Consider the following 20933-nt stretch of genomic DNA (forward strand, 5'->3'; position numbering starts at 1 on the left):
CTTATTTCTTTCAAATTATTACCATTTATTTATATATTATGCAACAACCATCATTTACTACAAACAGTTTACCATATTGCATTCAAATTTGTGCAATAACTAGCACTACCATCGAAGTATACAGTTTCGTGTCACGGCCTGACTAAAAATAAATAGTGAGCCTTAGGTAATATAATATTAGTATCTACTATTGTTTTAATTTAAATAGTAGATTAGGCAGATAGTCGTATTATAACATCTGCTCTAAATATATACTTTTTAAATTTAATTTGTTAAGTACTCACACAAAGTTGTCGATGAAACATAGGTACTATTTTTTCATCGGAAACCACTCAAGAAATTGATAAAAAAGAAATTCAAAGGCCAGTCATCATTTACCAACGTTTTGAAGCCAGATTCGGTTTATTACTTCATGATGTTAACGCCATAAAATGAAATAACTACAAACACGCCGTGTCCTCAAATATATATTTTTTTCGTCCATGTCTGATCCTAATAGGATCAAATGGGCCTCCACAGAGTGGAGGTTTGTATTAACATATTTTGTTTTTACGAGAAATGGATGTCAGTCACTTGCTCAACCTATTACGTCCATACTCTGACTCATACACAAATTTAAAAACAATATGTGTACTTGCCAGACCCAGGATTCGAACCTGGGACCCACGACGCTATTATAGCAATTATAATAGGGCGACGCTTAAGCCGCACGGCCATCGTGGGTGATTACCAATATCAAATGCGCGTTTAGTTTATGTGACAAACTTTAATGTATATGATACAGACATAAATATTGAAAATAACATATTATTATTCTTTAACATTTAACACATAAGTTTATCCACACCCACACCTAGAAGGCAACCCACTTCCCTTATTTTTGTGTTCCATAGACGCAACCTTTTATTATTTCGTTTTTATATCTATAAATATTGCGTAGCTAAACAAAAATTGAACGATTATAGATATCAAAATAATCATATTTGATTCAATTTGTTTGTCATTATTATTAGGTACGAAAAATGGTGTTGCAAAATCCTGCGATTTTTCGCGTTTCACCGTCGTTTCGTCTTATTAAGATGAGTCTGTTGCTTGAGGTGTTTGATCCGCAGCGCGTCAAGGAAATGATTGCGGCAATTTGCGCGAGTTCGCCGCTACCTGTCATACCCGATGCACGCGGCAGCCGGCTGCTGCGCGCTACGCTACCTGCCCCCTCTCCTCCCCTCCCTCTCTGCCCCGCCCCGCGGCGCACTTCAAAGCCGCAGCGCCGCTTTATTACCGCACGCCGAACTGGATCGCCAATTGCGGGTCGCGGGCTGACCGCTGACACGCGTTTTACACCCCCGCGCGAACACCTTACAAAAACAACCTTAAAATATGTTAGCACCTCAAAAAATATTTTATTTTGCTATGCCGCCTCCGCTAACTAAGTAACTGACTTTACTATGTTGTTTTATAATTAAATTCCCATGTACCTACGTAATTAAATGATAATTTGTTATGGATAGTAATATTTTATTTATGTGTCATCATCAGTATCTGTTGTCTATCCGCTGCTGCTGACATTACATAAATGTCATCTACCAATTATTTCTGATATAATATAATTAATAAACATCAAAATATGTCAATTTGTTATGAAATCATTTTAAGGGAACCAGTTCTGATCGTTATTAAACTAGGTAGGTACTCACATGAATTATTAATGTTGCTTTTTGTTTTGTTTTACATTACTATTTATTTTAAATTCAATTATACCTACCTATACGTACACAATATTTAATGTTAAATTAATGTTATAATAGACAGACCAAAGTTATGTATTTTTAAGACATTTTATAGGCTCCATATTAATTAATAAATAGTTAAGTAAATAATTATAAAACTCTAAAGATTAGTTTTAAATTTAATTATCAAACAAAATATTGTATTATTCTGAAAAGGCTCTAGTACTGAATGTGTTATCGTTTGATGTTTCGCCGCCGCTCTCGCACCTGGCGCATGCGGCGCGCCACGAATACTATCGCAAACATATTGTAAATACACGCATACTATAGTCGATGATTATTGTTGTGCCTTGTTTAAATTAAGACAGTAGCTGGCCGCTGGCCTGTTGTACTGGCCGGTGGATAGCTGAAAAGGACGACTAGGTAAAGTAGGTGTTTTGTAGTTAAGTATGGTTAGGTATGTATAATTGAATCGACTACCAGTCGCACACCTGTCGGTCAGATATAATCAATTATTCTTCTTTTCTCATATTAAATCAGACATCATCGATGAACTGACAACAGCATGGTCAAAAAATATTTTGCTAGTATATATTATATAAGTTGCTAACAAATATGCTATAAGTTGCTAACAAATTTCTACCGTACATTGATTTGTTTGTAATTACAATAAATATGTATTAGGTTGGTATGGGTAAAAGAAACTGCTGATGTTAATGAAACAAAATATTTGTTGGCTATCGTCATGTTCATATAATAATTGTTATCGGGTACCATCCCCTTGAGCCACTCTACTACTAGCTACTCATTCCGACATAAACATATAGGTACTTTCATTGAAATCAGTCCATAGTTATATTTATTTTAATATAAACGATACAAGAATATAAATGTTAATATTCTTATATGGTCATTTAAAACCTAAAAACAACACGAAGACTGACACAAATAAACGTAAGCTAAACAAAAGCTCAATGCTTGATAGGTTCAATTTTTTGTTATAATTTTAAATTAACATACATCATATTCTCCCCTTTTGTAGTAAAATATATTTTGGAACAGTGTTAGCAATTCAATAAATTTATATTAAAAAGTGAAAGCTATCCGGACAACATAGATTCACGGCCTTGTTTAAAAGATTATTGCCATCTTATTGTTATACTTACTGAATATAATAAATAATCACTATTTTTTAAAAATACTTAATGGTTGTGTATTGATTGACCACTCTGTTGCACAACGAATAACATTTAATAATTCTGATTAGAGACATTGTATTTTCTTTAAATTTATGGATAATTCGAGTTTATGAATAGGTAGGTACTTATGTAGTGAATTAAATTAGTTACCTACACCAACATTATTTTCTTTTCATATTCTTGCCTCTCTATACGTAATGCAGCAAGCAAAGAATAATCAAAGAAGCCGCTAAATTTTCGGTCAATTTTCCGTGAATTTGACTGTGATGGTTGATGGTTATCGGTTATTAGTGAAAACCGTCAATTTCGGCATTTCTAATACTTACATATTTTTTAATGTTGAAACAGTAGGTATATTATTATATATGCATAACAAGGAACACAGAATTAATGGAAACTGAAATACCTAACGGATGTGGAGTAGCAGGCAACCGATCTCGAGTGTGGAAGAATATGGGATAAACTTAAACACGTATCAAGAATACGTAGTTCTAAGTTTTTCCTTCGTTCTGACAACTGCTCTCGGTTTATGCACTGACGCTCATTCAATATTGGTGTATTTGTGTGTTTCATTTTTGTAGGACACTCACACATTTAAAACCCTTCTTCAAAATGTAGTGTATTGATGTATAGCCTATCTGAATTATACTTTATTAATCTGCACTGTGATGTATACAGTAGCACGCTTAGACAGTAATAGATACGACCCCCACGATAAAAAAAAACAATAAAAACCCTACAAACATCAATGTACCAATCTCTTTTCTAAAATTACTACAAATAACAATATGAGTGGCTTATTTTTACGTTTGGGTGGGTATGTCATGGTTTCAAGGATTTTCCTATACTTTCGGCAATATTTTATAAGTAGATACTTAATTTGTGAGAAATACTCATGTTTTCAGGATTTATAATTGTATGGACTATTTCTAAGTCTATTTTTAAATATTCTGACGAATCGATTACACTATTTGCGCTAAAGAAAATCGCCGCTGTATGTATAGGCAAATAATTATTCTACAGTGTCACCATAGGCGATTTGTTGGGTATTGAAATTGTTTGCTGCAATGCCTATTTCAATTCTTACAAACGATGCGAGTATCACGAATAATTACTGTAAGCCGATTTTGCCATACCCACGAATCATGATGCCACTGTTTAATGGTTTAACTATATCTACCTATTATTGTTATCAGTGGCGTGACAAGGGGTGTGCAAGCAGGGCAGCCGCCCCGGGCGCAGCTAGATAGGGGCGCAGAAATGTAGTTTCGTTGTACGTGCAAGAATTAAAAGTAAACGGAAAAATTCATTCTAATTTGACCAACTTAAAATTAACGTTGTGATTATGATATCAAGTAAATTTTTATCGCAAAAAATCGCCTACAGCTTGTTGCGCTTATTATCTTGTTTTTATGTAATAATAAATAACGTTGTCAATAAAATTATTTTTTATCTATTGTTAAATCGGTCATCTGGTTAGGTTAGGTTAGATTAGGTTAGGTTAGGTTAGGTACCTAATGTTGAAAGTTCACCGCTGTTCCGTCATAATTAAGTTAGTATAATATGCAGAGTTCTATGATTTTTATACAAAAAAATCGGTGTGTGTACTTATGTACGCGCGTTAGAAGTTATACTTCTTTGGCGTAACAAAATAAAATAATCGCACACCGCGTTAGTCAAAATTCACACCAACCAAAAATATTCAAAGAGTCAGAAAATAGTTTTCACATAAACTAAATATTTAATACCAAACAAAAGTAACGTACCTACCACACTTAATAATATTAAGCTTAGTTTTAACAGCTAATCACATGTAAAAAGGAGTAGGTACAATAATTCACAACGCGAAAGAATATTTTTCATCAACCAAAATAATCCATACTCCTTATTCTATGGTCATTATGGTCGGCTATGATCACATCATTGCGCGAGACGTCTTGTTTCAGATCTGTCAAATAATAAAGTACTTATGATATAAGATAGAATTGACGTTTTAATAGCCCCATATCAATAAAAACTAGAATAAAGGATGGCCACTTATAGGAGTGCCGCTGGTTCATTTCTAGACACTTTAACTTATACCTATCATTAAATAAATAATTTAATTATTTCTCTTTGTTTTTATTTTATTTTGGCCAACAATAATAAATTCGTTTTCTATGCAACGGAACAATTCTTTGTACATATAATATCTAATAAATTCGCTGCCTAGGTAACGGAACAATTCACGATTGCATTATCATACTGTGGCGTAAAGGCAGTGCGTTCGGCTGATAACCGAACAATCGTGGTTCAAATCCAATCGAGTGCGATTTTTTTTGTGAGAAAAATAAATTATGTGTTACATTTCACACGCCAAAAATACACTCTGATCAGATTTTCCAAACGCGTCTAAAGAAGTATAACTTCAAAAAACGTGAATCATGATTTTTTCCAGTGTTAGGGAGGGGTTCGTAAATTATTTATTTATTATTATTATATCCATTGTATTTAATTATGCTTATGGTAACTAGACACCATCGAACTTAGTACCCATTTATAGGTGGTTGGTAGTAAGTTTGCAAACCTACAGGTTTGCTATTACGTTACATTTTTCGTTAAAGCCTCGGGTGCTAAAATATATTGCTACGTCCCTGATTATTATTATACAAAAATTCTCGTCTCATTATGTTCATGATATGTCCTAGCAATGCATTCCTTGAAATGTGTTTTCGTTCTGATAATCGGGGTAACTGTTACGGTGGAAAACTTTGTGGTATTTCTTTCTTTGATATTAAAAAAAAAACAATATTTTTGCTTTTGTTCCAGGTTATGTGATATGGAGAATCGCCATCGTCCAGCCACCATCTTTAATCATTATTTAGCCAAAGTTGATGTTTTCATAAAAAGCAGTGCTAGCGTGAACGTCGCAATGACTGCCAAAGTAATGACGAGCAGCTGAAATGGCAACTTCAGCACTGTGAGTGAACGTGTCTGACAAAGTGAAATAAAGTTATGCACCTTACGTCAAGATAGAAAGGACGTCCTTTTACTTCCACCAAAGATGAACATCAAAGATCAGGTAATAATAATTCATAACTTACTACTAATATAACCTTGTTACGTCACATCATCTGATAATATTCTCAACAATCAAACTACTGAATCATTTATACTTAGCAGATAACTTACTTAATATTTTGTTTGTAATTTCATACTATCTTAAAATACGCATTTATGCATGATAATATACATGTTTAAGCTTTATTATAATATTATGTTGATAAAACGCTGAAATATAATGTTACTTTCATTCTAACATCTAACATTATTTTTAATATTTGTTGTAAATATAAATAAGTACCCATGTATAATAGACAATAAATTAATTGATTATGCACATCTTTAAGTTTTAACGAGGGAAGAATTATTTTCTTTTAATAAACATCATAAGGCATAATAATTATTCTCAATCTATATTTAAAATGTGTCAAGCGCGAAATGTATAAGATACAACTACTGAGAAGATAGAAGCATATTAAACTGACTTGCTTATTTACTCCAACAAATCGTAACGTACGTCTATTCCTTTGCGCATTTAATTCAACTGTGCGGCGTCCAATCCTCTCGGAGGCCAATTGGGTCGGCGTCCAATTGGGCCGGCGTCCGATTGTACCGGCAGCCAATTACCGGAGGCTAATCGCCGGAGGCCAGTTCGCGGTGCCAAATCGTCCTAGACTCGTATACAGCGCATAGAATAGCATAGATCGATCTTCTGTGGGGCAACGGAATGTCGGTCATAACGGCATAATCCGTGCGATTGTGCAACGTGCACTCAGAGTGTCGCCGATCAATGAAACATGCCTAAAACAGCCAATTGAAGAACAAAGGCCAACCCTGGTCGACAGAACTCATAGGCACAAAAGAACCTGCAGAAACTAATACAGTTTAAATGGGAAGTCATGACATAATCCACCATATCTTCTTGGCCTGGCACCACCAGACAACCATCACTAACGCAGCTTACAAACTATATTAATTGGAAACGGCTTAGTACAGATGTGTCCGAAGAGAGTTTGATGTATTCTTCATCTCAAGTCCGAAAGAAGTGTCTGGTTAAGGATTTGAAAATTGTAAAGGCAATAATGGAAAATATATCTTAAATTAAACATTGATGAATTCGTTTCAAACATTCTTAAAATAGAGCATTATTTACTTTATAGTTTATAGGATGTTCAGTGTGCAAATATTTTTCCGATTCTGCCATACTCCTACTCAGTAGTCAGTAAGTACTTTGGCGATTCCCGTCAGTTAGATTCTAGAGCTTTTTTTAGGGTTTCTGAGCTACCAATCGAAAAAATTTCTCTCATTATCACGTGTGAAGCTTTTTAGTTTTTTCTGATGTGTCAATCGTATAAAATGTTTTTATCATCAAATGCCATGTTTTTTTTATCTCTTATAAACTATTAAATTTTATTGTCTTTGAGATTCAGATGCAAAAAATCTTTCTCTCGTGAGAATGAAATCAATGCAATGGTTTTTTATACTAAATAAAGGTAAGTAATTACTTATTATGCGAGTATTGTCGGAGTACGTGGTGCCAAGCTTACTATAATTTTGGTATTTTGTAAAATATACAGCCGTACACTGTAATTTCATTGTAAATATAGAAGAAAATACTATAATTTCGATAAATTCAGTAAAAGAAACGAAAAATAATTGTCTACTATAATATGCAGTTTGTTTCAATGTTACTTTAAATTTCACACGTTTTCAAGAAATATTATAAAAAGACAGCAACAATACCGGAGTATTTTAGTTCTCCTAACTACGACCCTTTTTCCTAAACGTGTCGCAGTACTGACTTGTATCTATACTTTAATTTTTTTTCAAATGTGAAAATTTGTATGTACCCATCAACCATATCTGATATAATTAGCATTGGTAGGCAGGCAGTAGGCGGTTATATTCAGTGTTGATATATTTTATTTCCCATAATAATAATAATATTTTGTTAGAGAGTGGTTTCGCTAATCCACGGGAGGCTGTATCGAAATTCTAATGGCTTAGCTTGAGTACATTTAAATTTATGATTGGCTATAAAACTGATAATGAAACGCAATTGAATGGAGCCGCTGCGAAGAATGATTTTGACATGTGGACAATCTGCGGATGAAAGAGCAACGCAATATGAGTCATCGTTGTCTTCAAACCGTCGTAAATTGGTACCGTTGTCCAAATTAATAATCTGATCAAAATAGTTGGCAGAGGCTTTGATTTAACTTAATGTTGACCTGTTTAAACATCATATGTGATAAAATTTAAATTTTATGGAGTGACAAAAGAACTGTTTTATAAGTACGAGATGAACATAGGTTACAAGGTTACATAATATTATTATAAGTACAAGATGAATATAGGTTACATAATAATGTTAGATTCATTCGCCGTTATTAATTTGTTATGTTATCGTATTCAATTTTGGTTAAATGTAAATTGTACGTAAAACATTTCACCGTGACACAGTTCGCCGTGAGCTTTCTATCGGATAGAGATGACCGTATACTATACAGGCTCCAATTTTATTAGATTCAATATGAATATTAATTCAATTTTCATAGCTGATTTTGGCATAATTCATGAATTCAAGAATTAAAACCTAATCTAACCTAACCTTGCAAATAATCCAGTAGCTATATCGGCCATTTTCTAAATTTGTTTACTGCTGGCTTCCTGTGAAGTGTATACCGACAAGAACCGTGTTTTATTTAGACACGAATTTTATGTCAGTACTATATGACCCAAAGAAGTTGGACGGTCTTTAATATACGGCCAAATATTTCCGTCACGGTGAAGTGTGAAACGGCGAACTGCATTCGTACAAGTCTCCGGATACTTTAATTTTTAGGTTGTCACCGTACTATGTCCTTTCTCCTGCTTTAATCGGCGTTTCGTGCTCGTTTCAGAGATCGATCACATAAGATAATGTAACGTCGATTTTTTAATTTTTTAAGTCTATCTAAATAACAGGTTGGTACATAACACTAAGTAGTGAGTGGGGTTGTTTGTCATAATCGAGTATTTGCAATAGCTCCGATGCAATGATCATGTACATTAAAGGTACATGATGCGGTCTTATTAAAATTAAACATTCTACATACAGTTTCTACAATTAATTGGTTCCATAACAAAACAGAACAGAACAACGATAAATATAACTATGACCTTTCAGGAAAAATATAAATTTAATATTGAAATTGTCACATTATCTCATATAAAGCCTCAAATAACTCGGTGTTGCCGGCAAGCTTGGGATATCTCGTCTTAATCAATATAATATGTTCAAAATGATTGGGTGACTATGTACAACGAAATAATGACCTAACCTAACCTAACCTAAATAGATTCCACAAAAATTAATGTTTCATTTTTCCCCTGGCTGTTCTGTTTTGTCACTGTTCTGTTTTGTCAAGTTCTGTTTTGTCATATTCTGTTTTGTCCGGTTACCAGCTCCGATGTAATGATCATGTACTTCAAAGGTACATAATGCGGTCTTATTAAAATTAAACATTCTACATACAGTTTCTACAATTAATAATATTTACTCTTTGGTCTATTATATAAGATTGGAGTAGAACGTAGGTGATAATACATAACATTGTTTAGTAAACAAATATCCGGTCAAGTTTATAAAAAAATGTTTTAATATTGTACCTATTTACATCATTGACCTGTTATCATTTCATATTTTTCAATCTTCCCATATTTTATAAGGATTTACAGTGGATCTATCTAATACTAACTAACAACAAAAAATATGTAAAATGTCTCAAAACTTTTTTAGTTCAGTGGTATTAATGAAGGTTACTATAATATAGTTAAATATGAACACATTAAATTTATTACTATATTCGTAAAAGTGATTTCATGGAAATCCCATATAATATCTGGCTGCATTTTTACATTTTTACCATCGTTTCAAGTTGAACCGTTAACCTGTTAATAACATTAAAGTATGGTACAAGGTATAAAAATCTAGTGCATGGTGCGTACCTAGAAGTACACAGAATTTGGCACAATTATAATATTAGGTCTAGAAAATTATGAAAAACTTGAAGCATAGTGGAAGTACCTAATATTATAATATTATAACAGTATTTTTTATTACAAATCTATAAAATATTATTTTGAACATGTACCTATTAATTAAAATACAGTAAATAATGTTTTTTGATACCCAGCTCATATGACGAAGATTTATTCACAATGAAATTATTGAGTTGTTTGAGAACCACTGACCTGGAAGTAAAATGGCAAAGCAGATAAACAATATTATTTAAAACGTCTTGCAGTTATTGGCGTTATTTGCAATAGTTTACATAACTATGTAAGATGTAAGTAATAATTAACAGTGGGCCTTTATATAAAAAAATATGCCTAAGAAAAGTCTTTTACCAATATGTGCACCTACACTTTTTTGAAGCTCGTAGGTTTTCTATAATCTAAGCTCGTATGACATATTTCATTCAGATCTTTTATGTGCTCTCGCGTGAGATGATTTTCAATTCTGATAATCTGAAATCTAATTGTATGTACCTGTCAATTTCCGTGGTAGCGCATTGTTATGTTCTGGATGAAAACAGCTGTTCTCTATCTAGACGCCACCCGTTGCATTGCTAAATGAAGCCGCGTGCCTTGCGTTTGGTTTGTGGGCGAGCGAACGCATTCGTCTACAAATGTTCGAGACCATAGACCATTTCGCTAGTGCTCACCCAAAGTGCTCGGACTAGACGCTCAGAATTAAAATATAATTTTCTATTTTTGTACGTTATATAGTATTTTTAAGCGGTCAAAATGCAACCATTAGGTAAAGATATCCATAATTTAAGTTATTTTAAAGAAACACTAGGTCACTGATATTAAAATATATAATAAAATACAAATAAATTATCACGAACATGTATCAACTTACCTATGAAACATAATACCATCTTCTTGCTTATCAGTACGGCTACCACATTTTAAGACAACATACAGAACCGTCTTTTCTACCTAATTAACTAAAAATATTTACCATTGACTTTATGTTTAACACAAAAAATATCAATTTTAGCAACTCGAGCTCGCAAGTTATCGACGCTATGTGAAGCGTTTCGCCCCGATTTGATGGCGATACTTTTGGAAACTAGCCCACAGATATGTAGACCTTTTATCTTACTCTAGCGCGTGTCGCAGAGATTGTAAGGGTGCCGAATACTTTCTCACTCGCACTCATGCATCGTTTTTGTTCAGGCCTTGCTGTTCTCGTGTCGAGATGTTTTGTCACCAATAGCGAAGGCTGCAAGGACTAGTCATTGCGCACTGCGCTCCATAGTCCATACACATTACGTATTGTTTGTAGATGTTCAGTGATACGCTGTGTATTTTATTTATAATTTTCTTTGTACTTATTTATACTATTATAACATTCTTTATCTCTTCTTTTAAAAATCTAAATATTATGTTATTAATTTATTGAATTAATAATAAATTTGTTTTATACACGCCATGTTTGCAATATATGAATACAAAGCGTTTTCATTCCTGGCTAATAATTCTTGGAAATGTTGTTTTGTAATGTAATTGTAATTTTGCTACAAATAGACTTACAATGCGAAATAACTTGCAGTCAATTTAATCTTGTCCCAAAATTGTCTATGCCTTGCACCCACAGAAAAGAAAAATAATCTGAGTTCCCTGCTTGCACCCCTATAAAATATTCTAGCAATGATATCACCCAGTACAAAATCAATCCCTTACCTCCCTTACTCCTTTTCATCCTATTCTTCTTTGGCATATTCTTTCCCTCATTCTCACGCCCTGGAGGTTGTGAACCCCTGTTCTTGTTTCCTGTTAATAATATTTTTCACATCGAGTATGAATATCACCACTTCTCAGTTTTAACAATAGCATTATAATCAAATAAAATATATTATATAGTAGTGTATTGTGCGTATCTAGATTGGAGTGTAGGTACGTAGGTAACCACAAAAATAATGATAGAAAAATCATATTATACTTATTCACAGTTCATTGGAAACCGCACAACAATCTATTACTTTACGTGGATTATTATTCTTTCAAAAAAATATCTTCATTTCGTGGAATGGGACAGTAGCAAATTTGTGGATTATATATTTTTTATATTATCCAACATGCTTTTAAAGCATTATGTATTATAGTATAACATGATTCTGAGTGGTCGCTTCCAAAGCTCACCAATGCTCTCAACAATCATAACTGAAAATTATTGTCATGGATTAAAATTTTGTACTATTCCATTTGAACTCCATTTTACTCAAGAGAACAGAACTTAAATACATTAGAATTTAAATTCAAATTCCATCAAGTACCTTCGGTCGATGCTATTAATATAATAAAATTATTGATTTGGTTTATTCAAATCGGATTGACAATCATTATCAAAACAACATCCTTTCGATGGCAAAATTATTTTCAAATTAGGTGACATTCATCAGCTGATATCGATTTAGTAATCGACCGATAGCAAAATATTGTTTTCTAATACTTACCCAATTAAATTTTGATTCAGGTCATTTCCATTATATTATTCGCTTTTTAAAAATTTTATTAACTTGTACTGATTAAATATTTCCATCTACTTATTTAAAAATAAGTACATTCTTCAACAATATTACTTTGCCGCAAAATTCTAAACATGTTTTCTATGTGCAAAAATTTAATTAAGTACCTATTCACACAAATTTATTACCTCAGACGAAACATAAAATTGAACTAACTTCATTTCCATATCTTCACACTCTTTTTCGAAGATTTTTTTTATAATACCTACTTATTTTCTTTTTTATATCTTCCTCATTTACATTTAAAATAGTACTTAATGGTTATAATTTCTTCTTATTTTTCCATATTATGTAAGTATAATATACAATAATTATTATATTAATAAAATGTTGAAAAATATTTTATCTCTTCAAGCAATTTTGTAATCGCAATAAACGTTTGAGTTTTGTATAAGTATATGCTTTTGATGTGACCACGTGGAATTATTAAACCACACTAGCACTCAGTCTCAGAGTACAAATTGTGATAGGTACTTGCTACAAATTAACTGGCAGCCAATTTAATCATTAGCCTTCGTTTCACTATCGCCAGCTTAATTTTATTGAATTAATAATACAAAGACAAAAGCTCCATCTTTATAGAATTAGGTTTCTCTTCAACATCTTTGTTTGAAACAATAAGTAGGTGCAGTGGGTAATAAAATAATAGTGAATAGTGAATTATACTGAACGAGTGATTTTTGGAGTACGGCGGTGCGCGGCGGAGCGGGGGGTGGCGGGGGGCCGGTGAGAAGAGGCGGCGAGATCAAACGGAAAAGGAAATCTCTAATAAAATAATAATAAACCTCAAAGGGCGCCGACAAAGAACATTTGCCGCAACACATTTTTTTAAGTTCTTTTTATGCCAGTGCTTCTAAATTCTCAAATAATTTTATGTTTATATCGATATGTTTACTAGATTAGTGTAATAGAGGATACTTTTAATTAGGTCCCCCATTAGATATTTTAGTTTTATCTAAATTAATAAAATATTTTTTTATACATTAACACTAAAATATTTAAAAAACCGCAGAAACTAACCCTTTATAAAATTCCTTTAAAAAATCTTGAGCCTAGTGGGATTTGAACATACATCTATCAGTTGCCGGGAGCTAGTATTGACCAATAAAGCTGCGGACTCACTACGCCCTAACCCACTCACATGCAGATATTTCGTATTAAATACGCATCTGCAATGTTTTTCAAAATTCCCAATAGGTTATGGCTACCGTATGTTGTGATTCATTGACGCCCCGTGGGGGTGGGCAGATTGAGCGTCGCTTGGGGGTGGTAGTTACACGAAGGGCGGCAAATCGAGAAGAATCATTAGGTATCTAAACATAGTACGGAAATAATTTTCCATTACAAAATTCAGATCACTGGTTGGAATTGGAAAATGTATTAATTTTATTAACATAAAAGGATTAACAGGACTGTAATTTTTTGTCGGGTTTGCGATGTCTAGTTTACTTTCGTTGTCCTTGGACGTCACGTCCTTGATGACCAGCAATGGCACGTGCAGATTTGCGAATTATAATTGAATTATAGGTAGGTACCTACATACTTACCTAATTAATTTATCCAAATATTTTTGCCAGTCACTCGCGAGTTTTGAAAGTTGTTAGGTGTATTTTTAAATCTATCTGAATTCATGGACTCGCTATATTGTCTATTGAAGTAGATATGGCATTTTAATTAAATATAGTGGTATATATTTTGTTAGTAATCACACAATATATTTATTAGATATTGGAGTCATAAAGGATGAAAAAATGTGGCGGCATTTTGGCGCTGCCTATGGGCGGCATTTTGTCTAGGGACGTCACTGATATGGTTTTGATACATAGAAAGCATCAGGATTTCCCTAAACTTGACGTCCTCTCACTTACCTACCTACTGATAATAATTTAAATTTTATTATTATTATTCAAGACAAATTAAAATAAATAAAAATCTCAACATTCTTCATTGAAAATACAAACTATAATATGTGAAAAAACTTATATACACATAAGTATATAGGTATACCTATATAATATTATAAGAAAAAAATCTTGAACCCAGTGAAACAACTCGTTTTTAATATAACCAACTTTTTAATATTATTTTACAATATGTATATTGATGATCGTGGCTGCATCACGAAGAGGCTTCATAATTTATTTTGAACGAAAAATGTATGTTAACCATTCGCTCAACCTTATTAATTATAACTATTCCTCATTCGGTGATACCCAACCTTTTTATGTGGCGGAACCCTTGGGATATTTTTTTAAACTTGCGGAACCCCTACTTGGCTGACACATATTAAGGTCCAGATTGATAAATAATTATTATAAAATGGCCATGATAAACAGTAGCCAGTGACATACGGATATTTTTTTATTTTGACCATGTCCGATCCGGATAGGATCATATGGGCCTCCAACCTCCACAGTGTGGAGGTTTGTATTAACAGATTTTTTTACGAGAAATAGATCTCAGCCACTCGCTCAACCTATTGGGTCCATATTATTCTGACTCAAAAGTAGGTTAGGTTTTCATGATTTTTTTTTCTAAATTTATTCTACTTTTATTATTTCTTAGTTCCCTGGTACCTATTTACTAACACTGGATAGATAGAGAACTACTGGATGAATTAATTATAATTTTCCCTTCATCACTTCCTCTTATTAATTACTGTTTCCTATTCTTCTGTAATTTAGGTAAGCTGTGTATACCTACAAATGTTTAGAATTTTTCGATTCCTTGTCATATAGAATAATTATTCGATGTCATTTTATGTTACCAAATAATATTGAATTGTTGTTACTTTCAGATGGGTTTAATCTGGTTCCTGATATGCAGTTCGCTGGCCAAACACCCGCCTGCGAGTGATGTCACCTCAGAGACTGGAAATCAAAAAACTCAGCAACCTTTTCTGTTACCATTGTCATTCGGCGTCCAGTCGAGCGACTTCCCGCCAACGCCAGCGCTGGCACTCAGTTCGATAGACCGAGACTCGTCGCTCGGATCCGATGATCCCGACAGAAGACCGGACGATCCGTGTGCATCGGTAAACGATAAAGAATTGCCGAGAAACTTGACACAATGCAATGAGACCAGTTCGGACGATTCTCAAGAGGTGGAGGAAAGTGTCCCGTTAAGTGAAACGTCGATTAAACTATTGGGCGAAGACCCGCTGACGATTTCTTCTTCCGCCAATTCCAGCTTCGATACTAATACAATTCATAAAATGGTAGCGATTGTGGAGAAGAGACCGAAAAGCGGCAAGACAGACGACTCCAGATCTTTGAAGAGGGTATTCTTGAGTAACAGATCAATAGTGTGCAACGACGGCTCACAAGCAGGGTACCTATGCTTTCAATTTTTTCATAATATTTACATGAACTATTTTTGACACATTCCTTCTGAGTTTGTTTGTAGCATGAGTAACAAGTAAAAAATAAAATTATAAGTTGTCATATTGTGTAAATAGAGTGACAAACATGATTTTCTATTAATCCTCTTCTACGAGACAATTTTTCTACCACCTCTATTTTATAATACATACTGTCATAGATTAGAAGTATATAATATATAATGCTGCATTTACAACTCGGGTGAAAATCACCTCTGAAGCGCTGCAGACGCAGGTTAGAATCCTGCACCTGGTAAAAATCGCATGTCGCGTTTTATCAATCTGTGCTTAATCCAGAGCATGGACCCAATTGGTTTGGTGAAAGGACAATAATCCCTTATCATTTAAGGTTCCTTATATATCTTCCACACCCATGTGTTCTTATTGATAAATTATAATCATGGGCCCCACATCCTGAAGCGGGCCCCCATGCTAGTATCTTTGGCGAGCCGCCCTACCTATCGGTGTGACGCTCTAGAGTAGCATTTTCCAAATGGTGATTGAGGTCAAATTAAGGGTGTGCAGTATATTTTTAGAGATTTTTTTGTGTTTTTAATTCATCCACTTGAATTATGGAGTTGCCAAGTAATTTCGGCACACAAAAATCAAAAATTTCATCGCACAACCGCATATTTTAAAATGTTACAGTAAAATAGCGCCGTAGTCGATTTTTTTGCTATTAAAGGAAGTTTGTGATATCTCACTTATCTGGTTTATCTCACTTATCTGGTCGACTCGCCACGCCAGGCCCCCCTTGAGCCCGGGCCCCCAGGTTAGAGCCCTGTCAGCTCCCCCTTGTGGACGCCATGATTATATTATTGTAAATAAACTATTTTTTTGATAGAAAATTGTATGTATTCTTAAAGTAAAGGTGATACCCAAATCGCTATAACCAAATTTCATACAAAAATGCAAACTTTCCGATTCCAAGTCTTACCCGGTTCTGCTTCGACTCAACCTGGTTTCTGTGTTCTTTCAGCGCTGCATTCAAGATTGGCTCGGCCATTTCTATCACCAGGTGACTGTAAGTCCATCTACCTTTGCAGCACGATACCAACATGCACCTCTACCTTTTGAAGGTTCCATCCGTCTCTTCCGGCAACATCTTAGAAGTGTTTACACTGAACGATGGGTTAAAGGCCGGCCACACGCTCATGCTTCACTACGGTGTTGCCTGTGCAAACCGGTTGGCGCAGGCAAACCCGTGCGTGTGGACGGCAAAACTGTACACCGCGCAAACCAAAAAGTGCGGCGTGAGTAAAATTCAACTTGCTTGAAATTTTAACTGCACAAACCAAGTTTTACAAGCCGCGCTCAGTACGTCGAAGGTTACTGTCTTTTTTCATTCATACTTATTTGTTTTCGTTGGATTAAGAATACATAATATTACGCATATTATTGTTGGTACGTTTTTTAAATTCATTAAACTAAACCAAACTAAACTAAACTAAGCCTAAACAAAATCACAATACATAAAAAAAATTATTATATCTATAAAATATTCATATTTATGTATGATTTAATAGCATAATTTTAGATATTTTATAGATAGACTAGTATTTTTTGACTATTATCTATTATGGCTTGGTTTTCGCATTGTTTAATTGAATTTTAAAAACTAACCAACACCATCTGTAAATTGTAGTCTTATTTCAATGAAAACAAATACATATTTCTCACAAAGTTTAGTGTGCACCATTTATGGCGGATCTTAACAGCGTACCTCCACCCTTCGCCACTAGTATATATTATATTTAAGCAAAAAATGATGATTTATATGCGAGTGTATGTTTCTTCTCAATAGCCATTGTTTGGTCCACTTGGATCTGGAGGATTTATATAATGTTTGAGGCTTTCACGGTTGTTTTTTATCGTAGTATATTCTTGGGTTTTCACCGTGTCTCTTTCTTCCTTCTTTACTCGACATTTCGGGCTCGTTGCAGAGGCCATTATCAAGAGATATGTTTTATGATGAAATGTAGTGTAGGTATGTGAATGTAAACGTTGCTCTAAGAATGTCAAAATGAATCCGATTATCTAAGAGCAAACGTTGCTCAGAGTAATCTGTCAATCATTACGACCGGGGATACTGGCTCGAATATTAGATTTTGCTGATAGTGCCGGAAGCCATGACGTTTTTAACCGTAATCCATCATCCCTATTGATATTTTCAGGGTTTCTGTGGATTTCAATGGCCTCCTTTACCAATCGTGCAAAATATCCTTTATTCTGACCCAATATCTTGGTCTCAAAGTCAAATTTGTGCCCTGTATCCATCGAGTGCTCGGCAATTGCCGACATCGTGTAATGTTTAAGTCGGTATGCTCTCTCGTGTTCACTCACACGCTTCTTTACCGTTCTAGAAGTCTGGCCTATATACTTTTTTGGGCATCCACGACAGCTTAGCTGGTATACACCTGCCGAGTCCTAAGGTTGTGAGTCCTTTACTGGTCTTAACATATTTCGGACCTTTGTCGAAGTTGAGAATATTGTTTCAATATTATGTTTCCGAAGTATCCTGGAGATAGTATCGGTGGTGTTTTTGATATAAGGTAGATAGGCCCGGCCTTTGAACTGTATCTCTTCCTCCTGACTGACCGGGTTAAGGTTGATTTTGCTTCTGGTGGCTTTTTGGATCATATTGTGAGAATATCCGTTTGCTTGAAGAGCCTTTGATACTTGAGATATCTCGGATTTTAAATACGAAGATTCGCAGATACGCCGAGCTCTTGTCATCAAAGTCGAAATCAGACCCATTTTTTGAGCAGGGTGATGGTGAGAAGAAGCATGTAAATAACGATTGGTATGAGTTGGTTTCCGGTAGACTTGATAATGGCCTCTGCAACGAGCCCGAAACGTCGAGTAAAGAAGGAAGAAGGAGACACGGTGAAAACCCAAGAATATACTACGACTGGAGGATTTATTTCTCTTTTATTAACTAATAAACAATAGAAAAACGCTTGTGACAAAAAAAAATCGTCACTTGACACAACATTGCTGCGATTCCGAAAAACAGTGTTTTCACGACGACGACTTCTGTTGTAACGTAATGATGTTTGCGCAGTTTTACTTGTGCCGTGTGGCCATACGAGAGTGTTTTTTGCATAGGCAAAACCGCGCAGGCAAGTCGGCGCATTAGGTACATTATGAGTGATCGATCAAAAGTGAAAATACCGTAATATTATTTTTCTTCGATCTATTTTGTAGAATATAATACAGATTCTTCCTACTGTTACGTAAGAAACATAAGTTTACAGGTCGATAAGTTTTATTTAATACTTTGTTTTAATCAAGTACTAATACAAAGCAATCTATTTACACAGGTTTTACTTGCGGCAGTCGCCTTTGGGAAGTGGCGCTCCGTGGATCGTGTTCCTGGAGGGAGGCTGGTACTGCTTCGACAGACAGTCCTGCAGGAACCGCTGGATGAGGCTGCGCCACCTCATGACATCGTCGCAGTGGCCCGAGACGAGAGAAGGTAGATTGCATTTCGGTTTCTACTAGAATATTCGTCACCTCTTGACATTTATTCGCAATGTCTTGTAGCGAGTGAGAAGATATTTTCTCCTCAATGCTAGACAATAATTAAATTATAATACAAATCACCCCCACTTTAGTGCATGCCGACATTGCCAACTGATATCTTTGGACGTCGCTCCTAGGTCACTCCCGGTACAACTTTGAAGACTGACTAACCATAGTCGCACTACAGTCTAGTACTCTACACCTACGGTATAATATGCCCACCGAATAGGCATTGACAAGTGGCTGGTTTTGAAATGAAGAAAAGGTTCTGCTGGCGAAATCAGTGATAATACACCAAAACCGGCTCCAAAAGTTGTCTCATAGAATATCGGGTTTTAGCGAAGGGACATAAGATGCGCTGGTATACAAAAGTGTTGTGTATCATCTTATCATACAGCGCTGACGACACGGCTGCAGTGTCCGCATTAGATGGCCATTAGATATAATTAGCATGTTATTTAAATGTGGTAATTAAATATTAATTAACTGGTTCGCAGTGAACAAGTTAAATTCTTGAATAATTGACAAACTTCACCGACTGTCTATGCATCATATGGAGCCGTCTCAATGAGTCCGGGAGAAACGCTTTATCAATGACGTTTGGCCAATACAAACATGATTGGAATCATTGCATAGCATTGCATGCAATTTATTAATCCCAATGCAGAACACCAACGTGAATTGTAGAAGCTAGAATACTTATTAGTTTTCAGTTAATTGACTATTTTTCCAATGAAATAACAGGATTCATTTACTCATATATGGCAGTAAGGAGCAAGGTGTAGAAGACATCAAAGAATTAATAAATTCAGATACCAACACAATATTACATTGTCAGAAGTACATAGTCAAATAGAAAGATAAGATCTCAATGAAATGCTCAGTGGTTTAGATTTCTTCCTACACACGCAAAGGAAATGGATTAAATTTTCTTACCTATGCAAATAATTTGCACACCTGCGGTGTCCGTAAGTGTTTGCGGTTGAGAATTATCAATTATATTTTGTGATGTTCTGTTATTTTATCAAAGTGAGCGGAATGCTGTCGGGTAATCCGGCGGAGAATCCTCACTGGCACTCTGCAAACCGCGTTCTCGTGCCGTACTGTAGCAGCGACAGCTGGGCGGGCGCTACCCAACCGTCACCCGAGCCCAAAGACACCTTCCACTTCATGGGCAAGCTCATCGTCAACCAGGTCAGCGCAAATATCTATTAATGATCCATTGTCAATATCGCGCACTGCTTACCAATATAAATAGCATGCGAACGTCTCGAGTTCAAGTTCTAGATGATGAAATTTCACATGTACATTTGTATTTGCGACATCGGCGCCAATTAAAGATGCCTTGATATATAACTTTGAAGAATGAAGAGACTAATTCAAAGGATTATTTCAAAATAAAGTGAAATAATTACAAGATAAAAAGAACTTTTCATATACCACGTTTTTAAATTTTCTGTTGAATCATATAAACTTGACA

The 20933-nt window shown here is 34.7% G+C and overlaps 1 protein-coding gene across 1 annotated transcript in view; it reads left to right on the forward strand.

Annotated features, from left to right (window-relative positions):
- The first annotated feature begins 1079 nt into the window (after positions 1-1079).
- The window catches only part of LOC147075987 (palmitoleoyl-protein carboxylesterase NOTUM-like), a 40746-nt gene continuing 20892 nt past the window's right edge, over positions 1080-20933 (forward strand). Inside the window, exons 1-4 of the mRNA XM_085941820.1 lie at positions 1080-1379; positions 15347-15879; positions 19252-19406; positions 20484-20647. Coding sequence (XP_085797946.1) covers positions 1080-1379; positions 15347-15879; positions 19252-19406; positions 20484-20647 — 1152 coding nt within the window. The remainder of the gene's footprint in view (positions 1380-15346; positions 15880-19251; positions 19407-20483; positions 20648-20933) is intronic.

Source organism: Rhyacophila brunnea, unplaced genomic scaffold (genome assembly GCF_057557595.1).
Source record: "Rhyacophila brunnea isolate RB1 unplaced genomic scaffold, BYU_Rbru_1.0 scaffold_14, whole genome shotgun sequence".
In the NCBI taxonomy this organism is placed as follows: Eukaryota; Metazoa; Arthropoda; class Insecta; order Trichoptera; family Rhyacophilidae; genus Rhyacophila; species Rhyacophila brunnea.